Source organism: Astatotilapia calliptera, chromosome 20 (assembly GCF_964374335.1).
Source record: "Astatotilapia calliptera chromosome 20, fAstCal68.1, whole genome shotgun sequence".
In the NCBI taxonomy this organism is placed as follows: domain Eukaryota; kingdom Metazoa; phylum Chordata; class Actinopteri; order Cichliformes; family Cichlidae; genus Astatotilapia; species Astatotilapia calliptera.
This window is the reverse complement of record NC_137441.1, coordinates 25,927,111-25,946,026: the sequence shown is the minus strand read 5'-3', so window position 1 is coordinate 25,946,026 and position 18,916 is coordinate 25,927,111. Positions and strand designations below refer to the sequence as shown.

General features: G+C 40.2%; 1 protein-coding gene across 4 annotated transcripts in view; it reads right to left on the bottom strand.

The window, feature by feature from the left end:
- Positions 1-90: 90 nt before the first annotated feature.
- The window catches only part of trim33 (tripartite motif containing 33), a 31,882-nt gene continuing 13,056 nt past the window's right edge, over positions 91-18,916 (bottom strand). The window contains exons 5-21 of one of the 4 annotated variants that reach the window (XM_026153261.2): positions 17,658-17,774; positions 17,428-17,542; positions 16,725-16,871; positions 16,039-16,156; positions 15,561-15,832; positions 14,974-15,168; positions 11,957-12,013; positions 11,559-11,759; positions 9,113-9,242; positions 8,776-8,839; positions 7,205-7,358; positions 6,592-7,022; positions 6,137-6,248; positions 5,985-6,059; positions 3,511-3,663; positions 1,610-1,660; positions 91-852 (exon numbers count right to left, since the gene is read on the bottom strand). In XM_026153261.2, coding sequence (XP_026009046.1) covers positions 631-852; positions 1,610-1,660; positions 3,511-3,663; positions 5,985-6,059; positions 6,137-6,248; positions 6,592-7,022; positions 7,205-7,358; positions 8,776-8,839; positions 9,113-9,242; positions 11,559-11,759; positions 11,957-12,013; positions 14,974-15,168; positions 15,561-15,832; positions 16,039-16,156; positions 16,725-16,871; positions 17,428-17,542; positions 17,658-17,774 — 2,614 coding nt within the window. In that variant the 3' untranslated portion in view covers positions 91-630. The remainder of the gene's footprint in view (positions 853-1,609; positions 1,661-3,510; positions 3,664-5,984; positions 6,060-6,136; positions 6,249-6,591; positions 7,023-7,204; positions 7,359-8,775; positions 8,840-9,112; positions 9,243-11,558; positions 11,760-11,956; positions 12,014-14,973; positions 15,169-15,560; positions 15,833-16,038; positions 16,157-16,724; positions 16,872-17,427; positions 17,543-17,657; positions 17,775-18,916) is intronic. The other 3 variants (XM_026153262.2, XM_026153263.2, XM_026153264.2) reach the window with 3 other exon arrangements.

Genomic DNA, 18,916 nt, shown 5'->3' with positions numbered 1-18,916 from the left:
GTAACAGGTCTAAACTAGAATTATCCGTCATCATAATGACAATACAGCAAACTCTGATAACCTCAAATCTATTCCACACAACACATTCTCTTTGTTATATTTCAAGAACAGGTTTTATTGATGACGCACCCAAACATTAATACGGCAGGAACACCTTCAGTGAGCTAGATTCTCTTATTTACACAACGTTTCCACAAAGTCATACAAATACTTGGTAGGCTTCTTGTCAAAGTATATATTTAATACATTAAACAGAACAGGGGGTTTCTTTGTTTTTATAAAGCAATTGTCACAACAAATCTACATATGAAAACGGATGATAGAAAAGAAACAACCTTTTCCTAACTACTGCAAAACAAGTTCTACTTCAAAATCTTTCCAAGCGAATCTGAATGTCCATGAAATAATAAGGGAATGCAGCTCTTCCATCTTTCAGTCCGTAAAGAGTTCTCAGAAAAGCAGATGTCTAGTGTAGTTGAGAGTAATTCTTTCAAAAGCCAAGGATGAAATAAACCAAGCTTCTTTTACAGAATCTCTCATCTGTTTTTTGTGTTTCCTTTCTCCAAAGAGAAGTGTGGGATATGAGGAAGGCAGTTTTTCACTTCTCTCATTTCCTTCGTGATGAGGGTCTCACTTGATGTGGACCACTTTCTCATCCGTTTTCAACCGTTTGCGTCGGGGCTGTATGAAGTCGTCCTCGGAGTCGTCTGTATTGTCGTCCTCCTTTTCTTTTTCTTGCGGAGATTCGGGTTCAGCTGTTTCAGGAAAGCTTTGGCCTGGGAAGATCTCCTGCAACTTCTCCTCAAAGTACAGGCTCACTGCCTTGCCGGATATCGCCATCTCTGATCCCACCTGTCAGAGGAGGAAGAGGAGGAGGTGGGAAAAGGAGTGACATGAAGGAAGATTGTGTGAGAATGCCATTGGGCAGAAAGAATGAATAGGTTGAAGCGGGAAGGGGAAGAGGAGAATGAGGAGACAAATTAGATCTGGTTAAGACTCCTGATGGCGGGGTAACCCCGGCTCAACCTTGATGTACAGAGCAAGGATTTCCTGCCTCCCTGTCCCACTGTGGCTCCCTGAAGCATTCCCACAATAAATGGAAGTTGCAAAGTTTTAGTGATCTAATCAGCCAGTAGGGTCAAATATAGTATCTGACTATTTAAAGGTTGTTGAAATCCTCAGACGCTCACTATATGCACAAGGCACACACGTGCATGTCAAATAGAAACAAAAAAGCCGAAATGTAACAGCCTCCACCCTTTCCAAACAAACAAACAAACAAACAAACAAACAAACAAACAAACAAACAAACAAACAATAAAAAAAAAGTAGTAGATAGGCACTGGATGCTCTATGGCTTACACGATAAAACTAAACAGACTTAAAGCCATCAACAGTCAAACAGAAACACTTTTAAACAGATTTATTTTGATTCTCCAAACACCCTCTCATCTGACATACTTTTCTAAACAGTGCGCAGTCAAAATGACACTTTAATCTTCATACATCATCTAAGGAAATTCTCTTCTCTTTAATAAAGGGGTACAACTTTTCTTGGAGCCTCAGTGGGAGGGGGCAGGAGATCTGCACTCCATTTGAAACGGCTTACCTGTGTATTAATCTGTTTCTCCTCATCATAAACCTGGATTATTCGAGACATCTAAAAAGGGGCAATAACATTACAACAAAGACAGTGAAGCAGCAGGGGGAAAGAAAAGAGTTCACAGCATAGGCAGGTAACATAATAACAGATCAGAAATCTGTTCGGGCCTTCTGTGCTCGAATACAAAAGTGCGTATCCCCATTACTGCAGAAATTAACAGCAGGTAAAGATCGCACAGGATACAGGAAGCCACACGCAGCTAGTGATAACTTTAGTGAATACAAGTTTAGCTCTCTGGCATCTTTTTTCCTGTATCAACAACAGTCACATTTCTTGTTTTAAAGCCCCAATTTCAATGTAAGTTTACATTAAAATGTAAATCGTACAGAATGCAATGAGAGTTATTTGTAAATCTCATAAACACAAACAGTGAAACACAGAAAACATCAAATGTTCAAACTGAGGCATTTTACTGTTCCACAAAACAATATTAGCTCAATTTGAATTTGATGGTAGCAACACATCTTTTTTTTTTTAAAAAAAGAAAAAAGAAAAAAAGAAAGTTAGGACAGGACCATGTTTACCACTGTCTAGCATCCCCTCGTGTTTCAACAAGAATCTGCAAACATATGAGAACTGAGGAGAGCTGCTGCTGGATGTTGGGGAGAGGAATGGGAGAGGAATAAGACCTGTTGCTGACACCAAATTGAAAATGAGAAAATAAGTCCCAGTTTAAACATTTTATGTTTTCTATGTTCCATTGTGAATGAAACATGGGTTTATGAGATTTACAAATAAATGCATTTTGTTTTGGTTTTTTTGTTACACAGCATCCCATACATTTTTTAAACTGGTGTTCTTTCTCTAACAGAAGCGCATCTCTGATGTCTCAACCACTGGTATGTAATAAATGTATCTTTGGAAGCGACCACAGCATTTAACATGGGCACATATGCCATCAAGCAGCAGTGAATTCCTAGCTGGTCACACCTTTACCATTTTCCTCTTTCCTGACTCTCCCCGTTTCCCAGCTCACTTCTATCCAAATGAAGACAAAAAAAAAATGCCAAAAACGATAAACTATAAATGAATGACCTAACTTTATATTTTGCGACTATCATAATCACTGGAATGACTCACTGATATTTGGCAACTCTCACTGAAAACCAGAAAGTATTACATTCCAGCTAATCACATGATGTTTTGACCAACATCCTTCACAGATGAGAACCATACTTGCTGTTAATTTCAGTCACATTATATTACACTGCATCTATATAGTGAAGCCATGCTACAAGGCTCAGTGTTCACAGTCAATATTAGCCAGAACTGTAGTCCAGACTTCCTGATAAACCACCAGCATTTCAGTGCCACGAAACAACAAAAATAAATACATCCATGTGTAAAAATGCATTATTTCTCCTAAGGAGAATGTAGATGAACATTATGTGAACTGTATTAAAAATAAACAGGTAATCACAGCCATCCATTAAAAAACAAAAATGTGGGGTTTCATTATAACGCAGACGGTGTTAACAGTCACACGGTGTTCTTGCAGCCAGTGTAAAAAGAGCACAGTGACACTCACTCCATCCTTCAACAGCCAGTGTAAAAAGAGCACAGTGACACTCACTCCATCCTTCAACAGCCAGTGTTAGTGTACGAAACTGAACACACTCTACCTAAACACCCAATTTCCCCTCGAAATACCAGGCAGTGTTCATAATCAGGTTAGACAAATATGACGGTTTGCCTTTTATTGTTTGACCATGAAAATGGTCAAATAATTCAATTTTTTGAATCGGCAGGCAATTCAAATATCAAACCATATCAGTCTAACCCACGTCTGCATGCACACACAAGCAGATGCCATTCCCTGAAGCAGTCTCAAGACTCATGCTGCTCACCTCGTTGTATTTCGCACAGTTTTTGAAGACCAGGCGCATATTGGACACAAACTCCTGGACAGACTGGTAGTACTGGGAATTCCGCAGCTGCAGCTTCTTCTTCACCTTCTTTAGGTCCATGGGCTGCTTGATTATCTTGTAATAGTTGGGTACCTAAAAAAGCAGGTCAGATAACATCTCAAATTATTTCACATGACTCCAAATATTTTTCTTTTGGTGAGACGTAAACAACGTTTTTAGATTGTAAAGATTTTAGAATTTAGAGATTTCCCCAAACCCCAACAGCAGATCAGACGTTTAGAAACAAAGATGCATTTAAACACTGTCATAACCCACAACTGTGGTAGCAGTAAATTGCAGCCATGCTATAGTGCAGTCCAATATAAATGGGCATACAGCAAAATGAAACCCATTATTAGCACAGCATGTTTGAGTAACTTATACCGAATACATGCCAAAGAACATGTGAAATAATACGGTACAAATACATTACTTTACACAAACTTGTGTGGATTTTGATATCTGTCGCAGGAGATCATACCCTTTGGACCTAGTGTCGTAACTTCTAAATTTCTAAAATTCTAAGGACAAGAAAGAGCAATGAGAGGACAACCTCAGTTTTTAGATGGCCTCTGGCCATGAAAATCAAAATACCACTTCACTTTTAAAATGTTAAACTTTTTCTTTCAGCATTTCTGCCTGTATTTGCAGCTTGACAGTAAGGACAGGTAAGAAATGTGAGGCGAAAGCAAAGAGGAAGACCTGCAAAAGGCAGGTGGCTGGGACATATAAATGCTGTGGTCACATTGGCATGTGCTGCAAACCACCAGAACACAGGAAGATCCCTCCCGAAGAATCAGTTAAAAATATAAAAGGTGGTTCTATATGTGGTAATAAGAGCCTGACAAGAACAGAAATTTTTCAATACATCAGAAAAAAAAATTGTAAGAAAAAAAAATTTTAAGCAAAAAAGTGGGGTAAGTGTATCCACTGAGACCACAAGCTACCGTCAGTTCTACAGTAATCGTATGGGCTCAAAATGTGGTCATAAATATTTTGTACTTGTAAAAAAGATTTGTATGTGTAAAAAAAAAAAAAATTGTGCGTGCGTAAAAAAAGATTTGTATTTGTAAAAAAAATTTGTGCGTGCGTAAAAAAGATTTGTGTGCGTAAAAAAGATTTGTATGCGTAAAAAAGATTTGTATGCGTAAAAAAGATTTGTGTGTGGACTTAGCCCAAAAAAACCCCTGCAAGTTACAACTACGAATTTTGACCCTATTTTTCTTCCTTTAAGCTGATTGGTCAATGTCATGTCAATCACAAATTAAACAATCCAATCAGAGAACAGATGGGTTTGGCTGTCGGAGGGGCACTTTTTTGAACTGCAGGTCCTTGAAGGGTAATCTCTATATAAATATCCGATAGCAGTTAGGTCCCCTTACTTTCAGCAGCTGTTGAAAGGAAAAAGTTGTGGTATATCAGTGGTTAGAAATACATTATTACTTTAGGATTAGTTTAACACAACGCCAGGGCTGACCCGGGACCATTGCTGTGAGTCACAGCGCGCAGCATAAAAGTACTTTCACATCGGACGCAGGATGTGCTGCTAATGCTAACTGCTAACTAAAAGCAAAGGATCCAGAATTTGCTGCTGGCTGCTGAGCTCTGAGTTTTTACAGCAGCTCTACCTGTGCTAGATGCACCTGCTCCTTGTCGTTTTTATCTCTGACTTTATGTGAACTACAATAGTTTGTGGTGTTTTTTTGCTAGTTCTTTAAATGTTCAATAAAAACATGTATGCTAATTCATAACGAAGAAAGCTTTGTAATGAAGACTGTCATTTCCAAAACACTGCCCGCCCCCACCCCGCGGTCCGCAGCGCTGTTGAAAAGGCTGTGGAAGTCCCTGTATTAAACACGTAGTCCTGTGACACAAAAATCACCAAACTCGGACGACCACACTTTTTTCCTTCGTGGTGATGAAGGAAAACGCTGGGTTGGCATGTAAAAGGGCATTTATTCCCTTCAAAGACCTGCAGTTCAAAAAAAGCGCCCCTCCGACAGCCAAACCCATCTGTTCTCTGATTGGATTGTTACATTTGTGATTGACATGACATTCACCAATCAGATGAAAGGAAGAAAAATAGGGTCAAAATTCGTAGTTGTAACTTGCAGGGTTTTTTTGGCTAAGTCCACGCACAAATCTTTTTTACACACGCACAAATTTTTTTTTTTTTCACATACAAATCTTTTTTACAAGTACAAAACCGATTTACAAGTACAAAATATTTATGACCACATTTTGAGCCCATATAATCGGACATTTATTAATTTTGGAAGAAAAACAGAAAATACAGGAGTTAATGTCAAACAACACACGAAATGAGGAACAATTAAATTTTGCTAACAACACAAGGAAGTAGAATCTTCACAGCAGCAATGGTGGTGCAGCACAGCTGACACAGTGCTACTTACAGAGCTAGGAACAGGTTCCCTAAAGCCCACGCTGAGCTCATGACAGAAGATGTACAGCAGGAGGCGTTCACATTTCTGAGGACGTAAGAAGAGAGAATTAGTTGCCTTGTATCAGTCACATCAATGTGGATTACTGTGGTTGTTTTACTGACCCTTTGGTCCTCAGCACTCAGGCCCGGCTCTCCTTTGCCCTTCCTGCTATCATCACAGTACTCTATTTCAGGGTTGGTTATACTCCGACAAAACGTGCAGAGAAAGTCGCCCCTGTGACACACAAATAACACACAGCACATTCAGAATCGCATGGAAGTGTGTTTGGGGGTTTAAAGAGATCAACGCGTCTGCTGGTATCACAGCCTGTGACTATTATTCGGCTATTATATTACTAATGTCTTTCTTTTTTCTGTTGCATCTGTGACTTCCTGAAATCCACCCAACTACTTTTTATTTTAATTTATTGTGCTTTTGAAGTTTTATTGCATCTATGTTTCACAGAGTGACCTTGTAAAAATAAGATTTTAATCTAAAGCATTTGGGAGATCTGTAATCTTTTTTTAGGGGACGTCCAATCAATAAAATAAAATAAAACTCCATTGTAATCACTTACTTTGGAAATATTTTTATGGTGGGTACATGGCATTTCATGTGAAACACTTTGGGGCACCGGTCACAGCACAGCAGATCACCGCCATTGATACAAACAGCACACCAGTCTTCATTTGGGTCATCCTCTTTCCCTTCAACATTCCCGGTTCCAGTAGAAGCCTCACTCCTTTTGGTTTCTCCCCCCTTATTTGAGTTTCCATTAGTGAGTGGAGCGACTGTCGTGGTGCTGCTGCTCTCTGTGGCTGACGAGGTAGTGGAGGTCATTGTGGTTGTGGAAGAAGATGACGCGGCTGTACTGGAGTCATTGAGTCCAGAACAAGGTGTCTCAGACTGAGGTTCCGTTTTGATGCGCTCGCCTAGAGCCTTGAGAGCGTCTTGGCCTGCAGATACAGCTCCCACTACAGGATGGGGGCTGTTCTCTGGACTGCTCATCTTCAGGGGAAAAGCACACACAAAGCAGTGTTTTAATGCAAAACGACAATATTTGACAAAATAAAGACACTACTCTAACTAAATACAGCTTTGTCAACAGTGTTATCATATCACTTTTCTGTTGAATTTGCAGTGCTGTACTGCAATATGATATTATCACATTACAACTGTATATATCATACCATGCAGGCACTCCTTCCAGCATCTTTCCCCCGCTCTGTCTTCAGAGAAGAAGCTGGACAGCTATAGCTGTCATCTGTACCAGGCTCCTGCTTCACCGTCACCTGCTCCACTGCTGCTCCACCTCCTGGCCCTCCCCTTCCTGCAGAACTACAGCTGAAACAGATAAAAACAAACCAAATTTTATCATGCTTCCTCATTTATATATAATTGACTTATGAATAAACCTGCATAACTGGAAAAGAACATGAATTTTGTTCTGACCCAGTCGTTTTTGTAAAGCATTATTTTTAAATAGATAGGCTAGAGAGGGTTATTTCATTTGAAATAACTTTTATTTGTTCTGCACTCTTATTTTCTCTGTCCAAACAAACCTTTCTATTAATAAATGCAGAACAAAAACGCACGATTTCTGAATCAGAAGAATGGAGATACAAGAAGGAAAATGCAAAGTTGTCTGACTCCCGTTCCAGACCACATACAGTTCTCATGTTAAGATGTAAATAACATAGCAAAGATTAAAATTACAGTTGCCAAATTTAACATCACATTTAACAGTGAAAACACTGTGAAATAGAGCACCTTTAATACATCTTGCCTAGGAGAAGCAAAGACTTCCTGAAACCCTGGATCTACAGAGGAGACACTATTTGTTTTCTGGTGATGCTCTGATAGGAGCATCATCTTATATCAAGTTGAGTGCAGCTCAGACTTTCAACAGGTGACTAAATCAGCCAGTAAGATGTATTTGTTTTAATGTGGTTGTGTTGTCAGCATTTCAAAGATGCTAAAGAGTCCTTCAATTAGTTTTAATACATTTGTCTGAATCTCAGCACACAGCAGACTCCTGTACACTCATCCTGTGCATTCATCCTGTTGCCTCCATCGGCACTAAAATCATCAGTGTGCGAGCATTTCCACTGATTGCCCAAACTATAACAGAAACACCGCTTATCTTGAAAGATGAGATGGTACAAAGAGTAGTTGCTATTTATCCTCCACAGTTTTCTTTGTCCATCATTTTTACAGAGGTAGCTTTTTTATTGCATCAGCCAAAATCCACAATTCTACTTCACATCTTTGTACAAACAACAACTCATCAAGCATTGTTGACTGTTCTGTTCAGTCATTTTCTTTACAAAGCAATTTATCACACCCATTTATCAGGACATTTTCTCCTGAGTGAATGATTTTGCCATAAAACAGAAACAATAGTCAATACATCCACAGCAGATTTTTACTTAAGCTCCTCACAGCATCAGGATTCAATCTTAATCTAAACGACCCCTTTTTGTACCTAAGCTGGACCGGTTTAGTGTCGATTAGTCCAATTACTTTTGAGCTGATTACTGCACATATAAAAAGCATTTTCCCACACAGTTCTTTCAATATTAAAATAATACCACAATATATTCATATTGTAGATCTTATATGATTATATTATCGCTACAGATGTAAATGATATAAATGAAAAATTTTACATTATTATGGACCCAACACTATGCTAAAGGTCATGGAAACACTTGTAAATCCTTTCTCCTTGCTAATAAAATTTTGACTTATGTTGTCTTACCTGCCCCTGCTGCCTGTGCTGGAGTTGCTGGAAGGCCGTGCTGGCGTATGGGAATTAGACACACCTGCAGACATAAATGAAACAAGGAACAAAACATCCATGATCACCTCTTTCTCTGGGTACACATTAAAGCTCTTCAACATGTACACAGCACTTAAGCAGGGAAAGAAAAGAAAGAAGAAGAAGAAAAAAAAAAAATCAGTGTCATTTAGATCAAAGGCTAAAAATCCAAAGCTATTAATGCCGCCCGAATATCCCATAGACTGTATGTGATTTAAAACTGCAACAACGTTACAAATAAAACATTAAATGATATTTTAAAAAGACATGCGGATACCTGAAGATCCAGGAGAGTGTGTGGATAGTCCGGGTGAGGGGTTCATGTCCACTGAACCCAGCTGAAGCTTGCTGGCTGTGATCCCGCGATACATAAGGTCTCCAAGGTAGTTGGTACCTGCATCCTCCAACTACAAAAAAAGTAGAGCGATAGAGAAAAGTTAGTGAAGAGGCCAAAAATAAAAATAAACAAATAATGAAATAGTGATATCCAACCAAGGTAAACACCACCAGCTACAGACACATGTAATCGCAACTAACTTTACCATTCCTGGTCACATGACACATTTTATGTAACTATACAAATTCACACATTGCTCATCATGTTTTCAAATATCTAATTTATGAGTTTTTTTAATCTAAGCTTCACAGATATTAAACATCTTTCAGTGCTAGTGATTATTGTTGGGTCTGTGTTTCCACAAGCCCCGCTGGTTTAGAGACTTATTCATCATGAAGAAAACAAAACAGTCAGCGATCGATCGATGTACTTGCAAGGGAGGCCTCGTTGGCGTCTACCACAAAATGACCCCAACGATGGCCTCCGCTTGCTGCCTTTTATTGGGAAAACAGTTCACACAATACACATCACAGCAAAAGCACCACCCACGTAAAACCCCCAAATGGTTACAAAGACAAGGCACTATGCGTGTGTATGTGTAAACATCTGTGTGCGTGTGTGTGTGTGAGATACCTCCTGCTGACCAAAAGGGTCATAAAAGCAGGAAGCAACATCACAAGAAACAGATCTTCCAGATAGGATGTGCCTGTGATAAAACACTACAGCCCCCGCCCAGAACCTCGAGAATCTGGGTGAATGAATTCCTTTCATCACAGAGTTAAAACAATGTAGAGATGGTAAGCATAAAAATGACAACATTTAACAATTCACTCTAACAATTATACAACCAGAAAACAACATATACAAACTTTATACATTTTAATATTTATTGCGCAACTATTTGCGTTTTTTTTAGTGCTGCGATACACAATTTCCTAACAAAGAGTTAACACACACTCCTCAGCCTCCCTGGGAAAGTCTATGCCAGGGTGCTGGAAAGGAGAGTTCGTCCGTTAGTCGAACCTCGGATACAGGAGGAACAATGCGGTTTTCGTCCTGGTCGTGGAACACTGGACCAGCTCTTTATCCTCTCGAGGATACTCGAGGGTGCATGGGAGTTTGCCCAACCAGTCTACATGTGTTTTGTGGGCTTGGAGAAGGCATTCGACCGTGTCCCTCGGGGTGTCCTGTGGGAGGTGTTGCGGGAATATGGGGTGTCTGGCCCATTGCTACGGGCCATTCGATCCCTATACGACCGTTGCAAGAGCTTGGTTCGCATTGCCGGCAATAAGTCGGACTCGTTCCCGTTCCTGGGCTCCGCCAGGGCTGCCCTTTGTCTCCGGTTCTGTTCATAATTTTTATGGACAGGATTTCTAGGCGCAGCCAAGTGGCGGAGGGCTTTCGCTTCGGTGGCCTCAGAATCTCATCTCTGATTTTTGCGGATGATGTGGTTCTGTTGGCTTCATCGGGTGAGGGCCTCCAGCTCGCACTGGAACGGTTCGCAGCAGAGTGTGAAGCAGCGGGAATGAGGATCAGCACCTCCAAATCTGAGGCCATGGTTCTCAGCCGGAAAAGGGTGGAGTGCCCACTCCGGGTCGGGGATGAGTTCCTGCCCCAAGTGGAGGAGTTCAAGTATCTCGGGGTCTTGTTCACGAGTGATGGGAGAAGGGAGCCGGAGATCGACAGACGGATTGGGGCTGCAGCTGCAGTAATGCGGATGCTGCACCGGTCCATCGTGGTGAAGAGGGAGCTGAGTGTAAAAGCGAAGCTCTCAATTTACCGGTCGATCTACGTCCCTACCCTCACCTATGGCCACGAGCTGTGGGTAGTGACCGAAAGAACGAGATCGCGGATACAAGCGGCAGAAATGAGCTTCCTCCGAAGGGTGGCTGGCCTCTCCCTTAGAGATAGGGTGAGAAGTTCGGCCATCCGGGAGGGGCTCAGAGTAGAGCAGCTGCTGCTCCACATCGAAAGGAGCCAGCTGAGGTGGTTCGGGCATCTGACAAGGATGCCCCCTGGGCGCCTCCTGGGTGAGGTGTTCCAGGCATGTCCCACCGGGAGGAGGCCCCGGGGCAGACCCAGGACACGCTGGAGAGATTATATCTCTCGGCTGGCCTGGGAACGCCTTGGTATTCCCCCGGATAAGCTGGAGGAGGTGGCTGGGGAGAGAGCGGTCTGGGCCTCTTTGCTTAGGCTGCTGCCCCCGCGACCCGGCCTCGGATAAAGCGGATGAAGATGGATGGATGGATGGATGGAGTTAACACATTTTATATAATTTATACTGATTAAAAAAAAAAAAAAACAATGTAATGAAATGTAATGTAAAGAAATGTTGATTGTTAATCAACTTTATTTTGAAAACTGAACAACAATAAAATGTGCTTACCTGAATGGGAGGGATCTCAGGTACGCAGGGCAGGTTCTCGGGATTGGTGACGGATGGGATGAGCTCAATAGGACCCATGGCAGGGTTTACAGGGCTACGGTGTGCGTGGGCGCCGGCCATACTAGCACTGGTGGGACTCGTGGGATTGGCATTATGCAGGGATGCAACCGGAAAAGGTCCTGCATGCCCTGGATTAGAATGCTACATGGAAAAAGAGAAGGGAAAGTATAGAGGAAAAGGAGGGAGGAGAGGAGGGAAGCAGGTCACTCACTGAGGTTTAAATAAGAAAAAAAGAAATCTTTGTTGTGCAAACAACATTGCTGCATCATCATGCATTTGAATGACCACACATGCTGCACAAGACAAATTAATGACAAAGTAAGAAAAAAGTGCCAAACCCCTGATTGTAGTAAGAAACGAAACCTTTGGTGGCTCATCTCAGATTCTATAGACATCTGGACACAAAGAAAAAGGGGCTGGATATAGTGGAGCTTCTCTTACCTAGTCGTGCATGCAGGCAGCAAATGTACATTTTTATATTGTAAATGGTATTTTATACAGTAAATGGTATTCAAGAAAATTAATGTGTACAGATACACTGGAGAGGTAGTGTTAAGCAGAGCTGAGGAAGTCCTTTGCAGCCTTCTCTGGAACAACAGTTTCAGATTTCCTTTTCAAGGAATCATTAATGGTGTGTTTGGATGTTATACTTCATCAAATTTAATTATCATTTGTGTGTAGAAAATTGAATTTAAAAATTCATTTTTCCATAATAGCACAGCTAAATTTGAAATTAAAACCTGAATGACAAACAGTTTTAAATGGACTTTATATAATAACCCTGGCTTAATTATTCTAAAAATCAATTAACTGCATTCATTTCAGGACAAAAAAAATGTTTCGCTGCTTTTCTGAATGAATAAGACTGTTAAATTTACGAGAAAAGGTTTTTACATGTGTATCTGTTAAAAATCTAACGTGTTCCTTTCCTTTAACAGTGGCTTTTCAACCTTCTCTAAAAACCCAGTTATACCCTGCAATGCATGCATCATATAGAATTCAATTTACAGGCTTTTTTGAGTTTTATTATTTATATTTTTATATTCAATTTTATTTTCAGTTCAAGGAAATCTACTGTTAAAGAGCAGTTCATTGCTCATTGTTCATTGCAGGGAGGCTGCAGGTAGAGAGGCAGGGTACACGCTGGACAGGTCTGTGACAAGCTAATACAGAGGGACAGGTGATCTTTTACTCACATCACACCTACTGCAATTTAGAATCGCCAATTAACCTAATATGCATGTGGGAGGAAGCATGAGTGCGCAGAGGAAACCCAAATTGACACAAGGAGAACATGAAAACTCAAAGTGCTAACCACAATGCTACACTAGTAGCATCTCTTAAAGCCAAAGTCAAAGAAGAGACTCAATAATTGCCTTACTTATTCATGGTCTTAACATCGACCACAATAACCACGATTTTGGTCACAATCCAGCAGCTCTACTCACAACTAAATAAGTATTTATGTAGGGCTTTATATCCAACATCATCCAACAGCAGATTTCTTATTTTAAGGAGACAATAATCTTTTAATGCACGAAAATTGACGAAAATAAATGTCAATTTTCTCCTGAAGGTGAATTCCTTGTGCTTCTATAAAATACGTTATGCATTTTAGCAAAAAAAGAAAATAAATATTACATTTAATAGTGCACACATATATACACAACACTTGCTTTTGAATTTTGCTAAAACCTTAACATTTACAGAGTTTACATTTCTTAAATTAACGCCACTATTCACCCAGATAAGCTTTAGTGATTCTGTTACAGTCATACATGAAAGCAGATGGCAGAAAATACACATCTAACAGCCCGTTTCCCTCACAGGAACCTTTGTTGAGACTTCAATCTTGTTTCCAGTGTTAACTGCATGACTAAAAGGTGTCATCACATCACAAATCGGCCAAGTACACAATATATCAAGTCTGGTGTCTGAAACCATTGAAGTAAGAATGCAAGAAAGGGATGAAGTGAATTTGGATTCAAAAAGAGAAAAGGAAAAAGTGGTCCGCTCTCTTTGGGCTCATCTGGTTAAATGATGATTATACAAAAAATAAAAATAAAAATCTGACATTCACAGATATTATCCTTATTTTCTATATGGCTTGCATATAATTTGATAGATTACAGAAACTTTTGTTTGCCCCACAATAAAAAAAAAAGAAGTAGCATCTGTGAAATTATGTCCATTTTTATATTAGTGGGTGACATAAAAATGAAGAGATTTCTATGTAATGTGATCAGTGGATATTGCAGTGTAATTAGATTATTAATATTTTATATTCTTACATGAAAATGGTAGTTACATTTTTCTATTTCAGTTTCTTCTTGCACATACTGCAAATTGAACTTCAGCTTTGATTAAATGATGTAATTTAACCATGCTACTATTAGAAGAGTGAAGATAGACGGCTGCACCATCGGCTGTTAATTTAAAATGAATATCCATCTATGAATCAATGACTTTTACAAAAATACTGGCGGTTGCCAGTGGTACCCCTCAGACTTCTATGAACTTCAAAATCTTACGTCAGCTTGTTCTCAAGTTATTGCATTCATGAGATTTGGTGACTCGCTGATCTAGAGGCCCAGGTCAATGATATTCAAACTAGTCAGAGATTTTTAGTAGATACACCTTTGGCATCAATTTGAAACTCATATGTCATTTCGTTCTGGAGTTATCACATTAACTAACTTGGGAGTTCATGAGGCAGACCCGCCAGGGTGACAACAATAACCCATTAGCTTAACGAATCAGAGGTACAAAGACACCCATCAAGATCAGTCTAAACTCAGACTGATAAAGGTGGGGCTGATGTTTTCTTTGGTAAAGGTTGAATCTGGACAAACATCCATAATTGTATTGTTTAGGAAGTCCTGATAGTGTCTTATAGAAAAAACGGTGAGGTTAATAATGTTTGAGAATATTAAAAATTATTAACCTCAAAAATGCCTTTATTTCTTTAATACTAGACTTTCTTACTTACACTCCTACACTACATACACACACTCCAATTTATTAGATGCTCAGGCAAGCAGACCTGACCACCTGGTAGATAGGTTGCAACAGCAGAGCACACTGGATGCCACTCCTGTCATGTCCTTGCAGGGGCTCCCCCCCAAATAATATACTGGATATTGTTCAAACTACTTTCTTAAGTCAGCTATCAGGCTGCTTAATATCAGCCTTGCTCTGTCTATCTATACACGAACGGTATTAAGAATGGCATTTTTGGTCAAACAGCTGTTTACCAGTCACATTTAATAAATTAATCTAAATGTGCCTTACATAATAAAATTACACCTGTTCAGCTATTTCCATGTAGTGAAACTAGAGTGTGTTTTGTACTGACCTGTCTCTGTAGCTGCGGCTGCATCATCGTAGGATACTGCTGTCCATTATGTCTCGGCTGACTGGTGGGCATTCGACCCGGCGATGGGCCAGGTAGACGCATATGGTGTGAGGAAGGGTACAATGGGGGGCCCGGCCCCCCATTCATACCCCCAGGCCCTCGTGGTATCTGCTGCATGCTGATGAGTCTTGGGGGCTGGTGGAAAACAAAAACAAACCTTACAGACATATTCGACTCCTGTTCTAGCAAACATGGTCGCCAGAGACATGTCAATGATGATGATTAATGCTCATATGGCAATCACTTCAATCATTTATTCTACGGAGACACTTCAACTACTACAGCTTCTCAAACTTCTAGAATTCTACTTATTCCCAACAGGAAACATGTTTTTAAATTAAGTCTCACTGAACTTTTTTGTCTAAGTAAATGTTTTTTGCCAGATTTGAAGCCAATAAAAGTATTTAAGAGGTATTGCAGCATCCATCCACACTGCTGACACAGAGGTTTAGTAACACATTATTTTTTGCTACACTAGATTTACAGTTTATTCCAAAATGGCCCCTTAGCTGGGAATGATTTCATACCTGCTGCTGAACCATGGATGGGCCTGCCTGCCTGGATGCAATGCGCATCTGTTGCTGTATTTGCTGCTGGTGTTGCTGCTGTTGTTGTTGGTGCTGCTGCTTCTGGTGTGCATAAGCTGCCTGCTGCATGTGTTGCAGTCTGAGTTGTGCCAGGTTGATCTGTCCTGGGTGTTTGCTGGGGAGACCTTGAACTGGGGATATAGGTGGTCCGCTTACCATCACGGCGCCGGGCGGCTGTGCAGGTGGAGGTGGTTTCTCAATAACCAAATTACCTAAAACAAGAGGATGGAGGCCAGTGAGCTGAATTTAAAGAAGCACACGGAATAAACGATCCCTTTATTTACTTAGAGCAGTGTCTGTCACATAGAAATAAACAGCTTGTAAGAACATTAGACGAAATATTCACTAGAACAAATCAATACTTAATGCACTGACATGGTAGTTGATGAGGTATAATTTGGGTATACATTTCTCTCACCTAGATTAACCACATTTTTGGCCCAGAAGGTGGGGTCACAGAAGAAGCGCACAACTCCGTTGGCCTGGGGTGCTGGCTCCAGTCTAACTTTGAAGAGCTGGCGTAGCTGATACAGGATCTGCATGCATTCATGCACACACAGAGAATAATGTTCTTCAGTTACAGAGCCTGGCTAAGCAAGCAACAAATATTATGTTTATCAGCAGGCCCTTTGGGAGCATTACTCAACAATCCCACAACAAATTTATCTCAATTATCACATTTGCTGGCTATCTTGTGCTAGGCGGTTAAATTCACATGGCAGAGCCATCCATCCACATACAAGGGGATTAATTTTGCAACTATATCAATACAGCTTGGCCAGCAGGGTACAACAGGGACAAAAATACTCTTCTTAAATTGCTCCATTACATAGAACCACAGGCAATAAAAACACTAACATATAAGCTACCCTACCTCCTTATATTAATTGCAATTCACACGTGATCACGATCATTAGGTCATGTGACTAAAATATTCATTAAAAGAAGATCAAACACTTTATATAGTATGATTCTTTGGATGTACGGGGCTTTGGCATCCGCTTAAAGCCAAATCCAATGCTTTTTCAAGTCTGCTTTGTTCAGGCCATACAGTTAGCTCCACCATCTCCACTGCTGATCATCTGGAGCTCTTGAGAAACATACCAGCCTCTTGCTGTAGAGCAGTGCTGTGCTGCTGCCAGTAGTGATGGCCCAGTGGCAGAAGTTGAGCACATGATGAATCTGTTGTGCCAGTTGGGTAGTGTCTTTATGCTGAGCCACAAGCCTCATACTGCGTTCTTTGGTCACACTCTAAGACAAAAAGAGAGATTATATTGGTTAAGAAATTGCTACTCAAAGAGTCTAAACACTCCAGCTGAATGAATAAGTCATGATCAAGCCAAATCTCCCTCAAGGCAAAAATAAAGCACATGCATGGAAAAGGATTAGATCCTTAGATTTGATTAGATTAAAATCTAACAATCCCTGCAGGTTGCCTGGGTTACTGCGGTAGAGTTTAACAGAAAATAGCAAAGAAAAAAAATAAGAAAATAGGCACAATACATGAAGTGTAGAAACACAATGTGAAAAAGGTTCGGCTAACAAAATGCTTGCATCTATGAGCCGGGCTCCAGACATAAAAACTCTCGAAAAGCCTTTTGCCAACCACACGTCTTTAACTGTGCAATTTCAGTGAAATTACTATGTTTCAACGCTGTTACAGTGAGTCGCCTGGCACAGCCTGAGCTCTCATAAATTCGTTCAAGTACTGCTGCTGTAATTTCAATCCATTCCACCAAACCAATTATGAATTTGCAGCAAATTATTAAGTTCTGATCCAGACTAGCTTCCACTAATATTCTCTTACCTCCAACTGCTGCAGCAGAGACTTTCCCTTTTTGTTGATTTCATTTATAAGAGTAAAAACTGCAATTTTGATCTCATGCTCCACCTTCCTGTGTGTCTCATTAAGTTCTTTTAACCTGGGTTAAGGTAAGCAAAAAGAGGACACAAATGATTTACATAGAAATACCAGCCAGAAGTATATACATCCCCCAACTGTGTCAACAGGTAGCACTGGTTATGAAAAAGTCGCACCTGCTTTGCACCTGAGAGACAGAATAATGGACAAAGTTCTTCTTTTCCTGTAATTTGGCCATAGTGGTGTCAATGATGCTTTTATGGTTCTGGAAAGCCTCTTCCAGAAACTGGTACCTGGGAGTTGAAAGATAACATCAGGAAAAAAAATATAAGAACAAATGACACAGTACTCAAAGAACACCAAATCATACACGCACAAAATAAGGGTTCATGGCAGGTTGAATCACCATGAACCATGTTTACTTGTCGTTCTTCTTGGCTTATTGCACCCTTAAAGTGAATTAGCAAGACATGTGCTCAGAGCTCATCAGAAGAAGCCAGAGACGCTGACTGTTTTATATTGTGGATTGTCATTTATGCTTAGAAATATATACTCATACATGCTTAGAGTTATATAATCAATTGCATATTGATAGGATGTCTGATCCTTAGTAGTCTGCAAAGACTGTGTGTGCCTTCCACAGGGTTCTGGCATGCACACACATCCTAAGGTCATGAGAGAGGTCGTACCTTCTCTTACTGATTTATGGTATAGGAGGGACACCTACTCTGTATATGTTTAAGTATAAGAGCCCTTTGTTTAGGTGGACCGCTGGACTCCTGGCACCAGCTTTGGGGAGCATGCTACACATGCTTGGATTTCCCCTTGTGGGGAAAATTAATTTATTAATTAAGTTATTCTATTCCTGTTTTCATGTCCTGTTTTATGACCACTGACATTAAAAGTATCGCTCCTCATTCATTTTCACAGTTGCTTCAAAATAAGTGTGTAGATAAATACCTGGGGGGTTGCTAAGATAGCTGCTGAGTGGGAACGGTTGTTCTAGATAGACTTTGATACCATCAAGTTGCAAACAACTTTCAATTAGAGGGCAGACGATTTATTAGTTTTGTGCAGATAATGGAAAAAAGGGTTGATGTTCCTAAAGGTGAGTCTCTCTTTGGAATAATTGAAACTGATAAGCATAATTTGATACAAAAACAATATTCTCATTATATTACTACTGAATCCTAACCTGCTAACCTGTAAACAAAACATTTTAAAGCCTCATGGCAGTATGTACATTAAATTTGGTGTGTCAATATGAAAGAGGTGCAAAATGCCCAGACACCAGTGGCTGCCAGCAAAGTAGGCAATCATTCTTAAACCTTAGTGTGCTGGGTTACTGCAGTAGCCCAATGTTAGGATTATTGGGGTAAAAACAAAAACACACTGTGCAATTAGTCACACAAGATAGAGACACTTTACCACATAA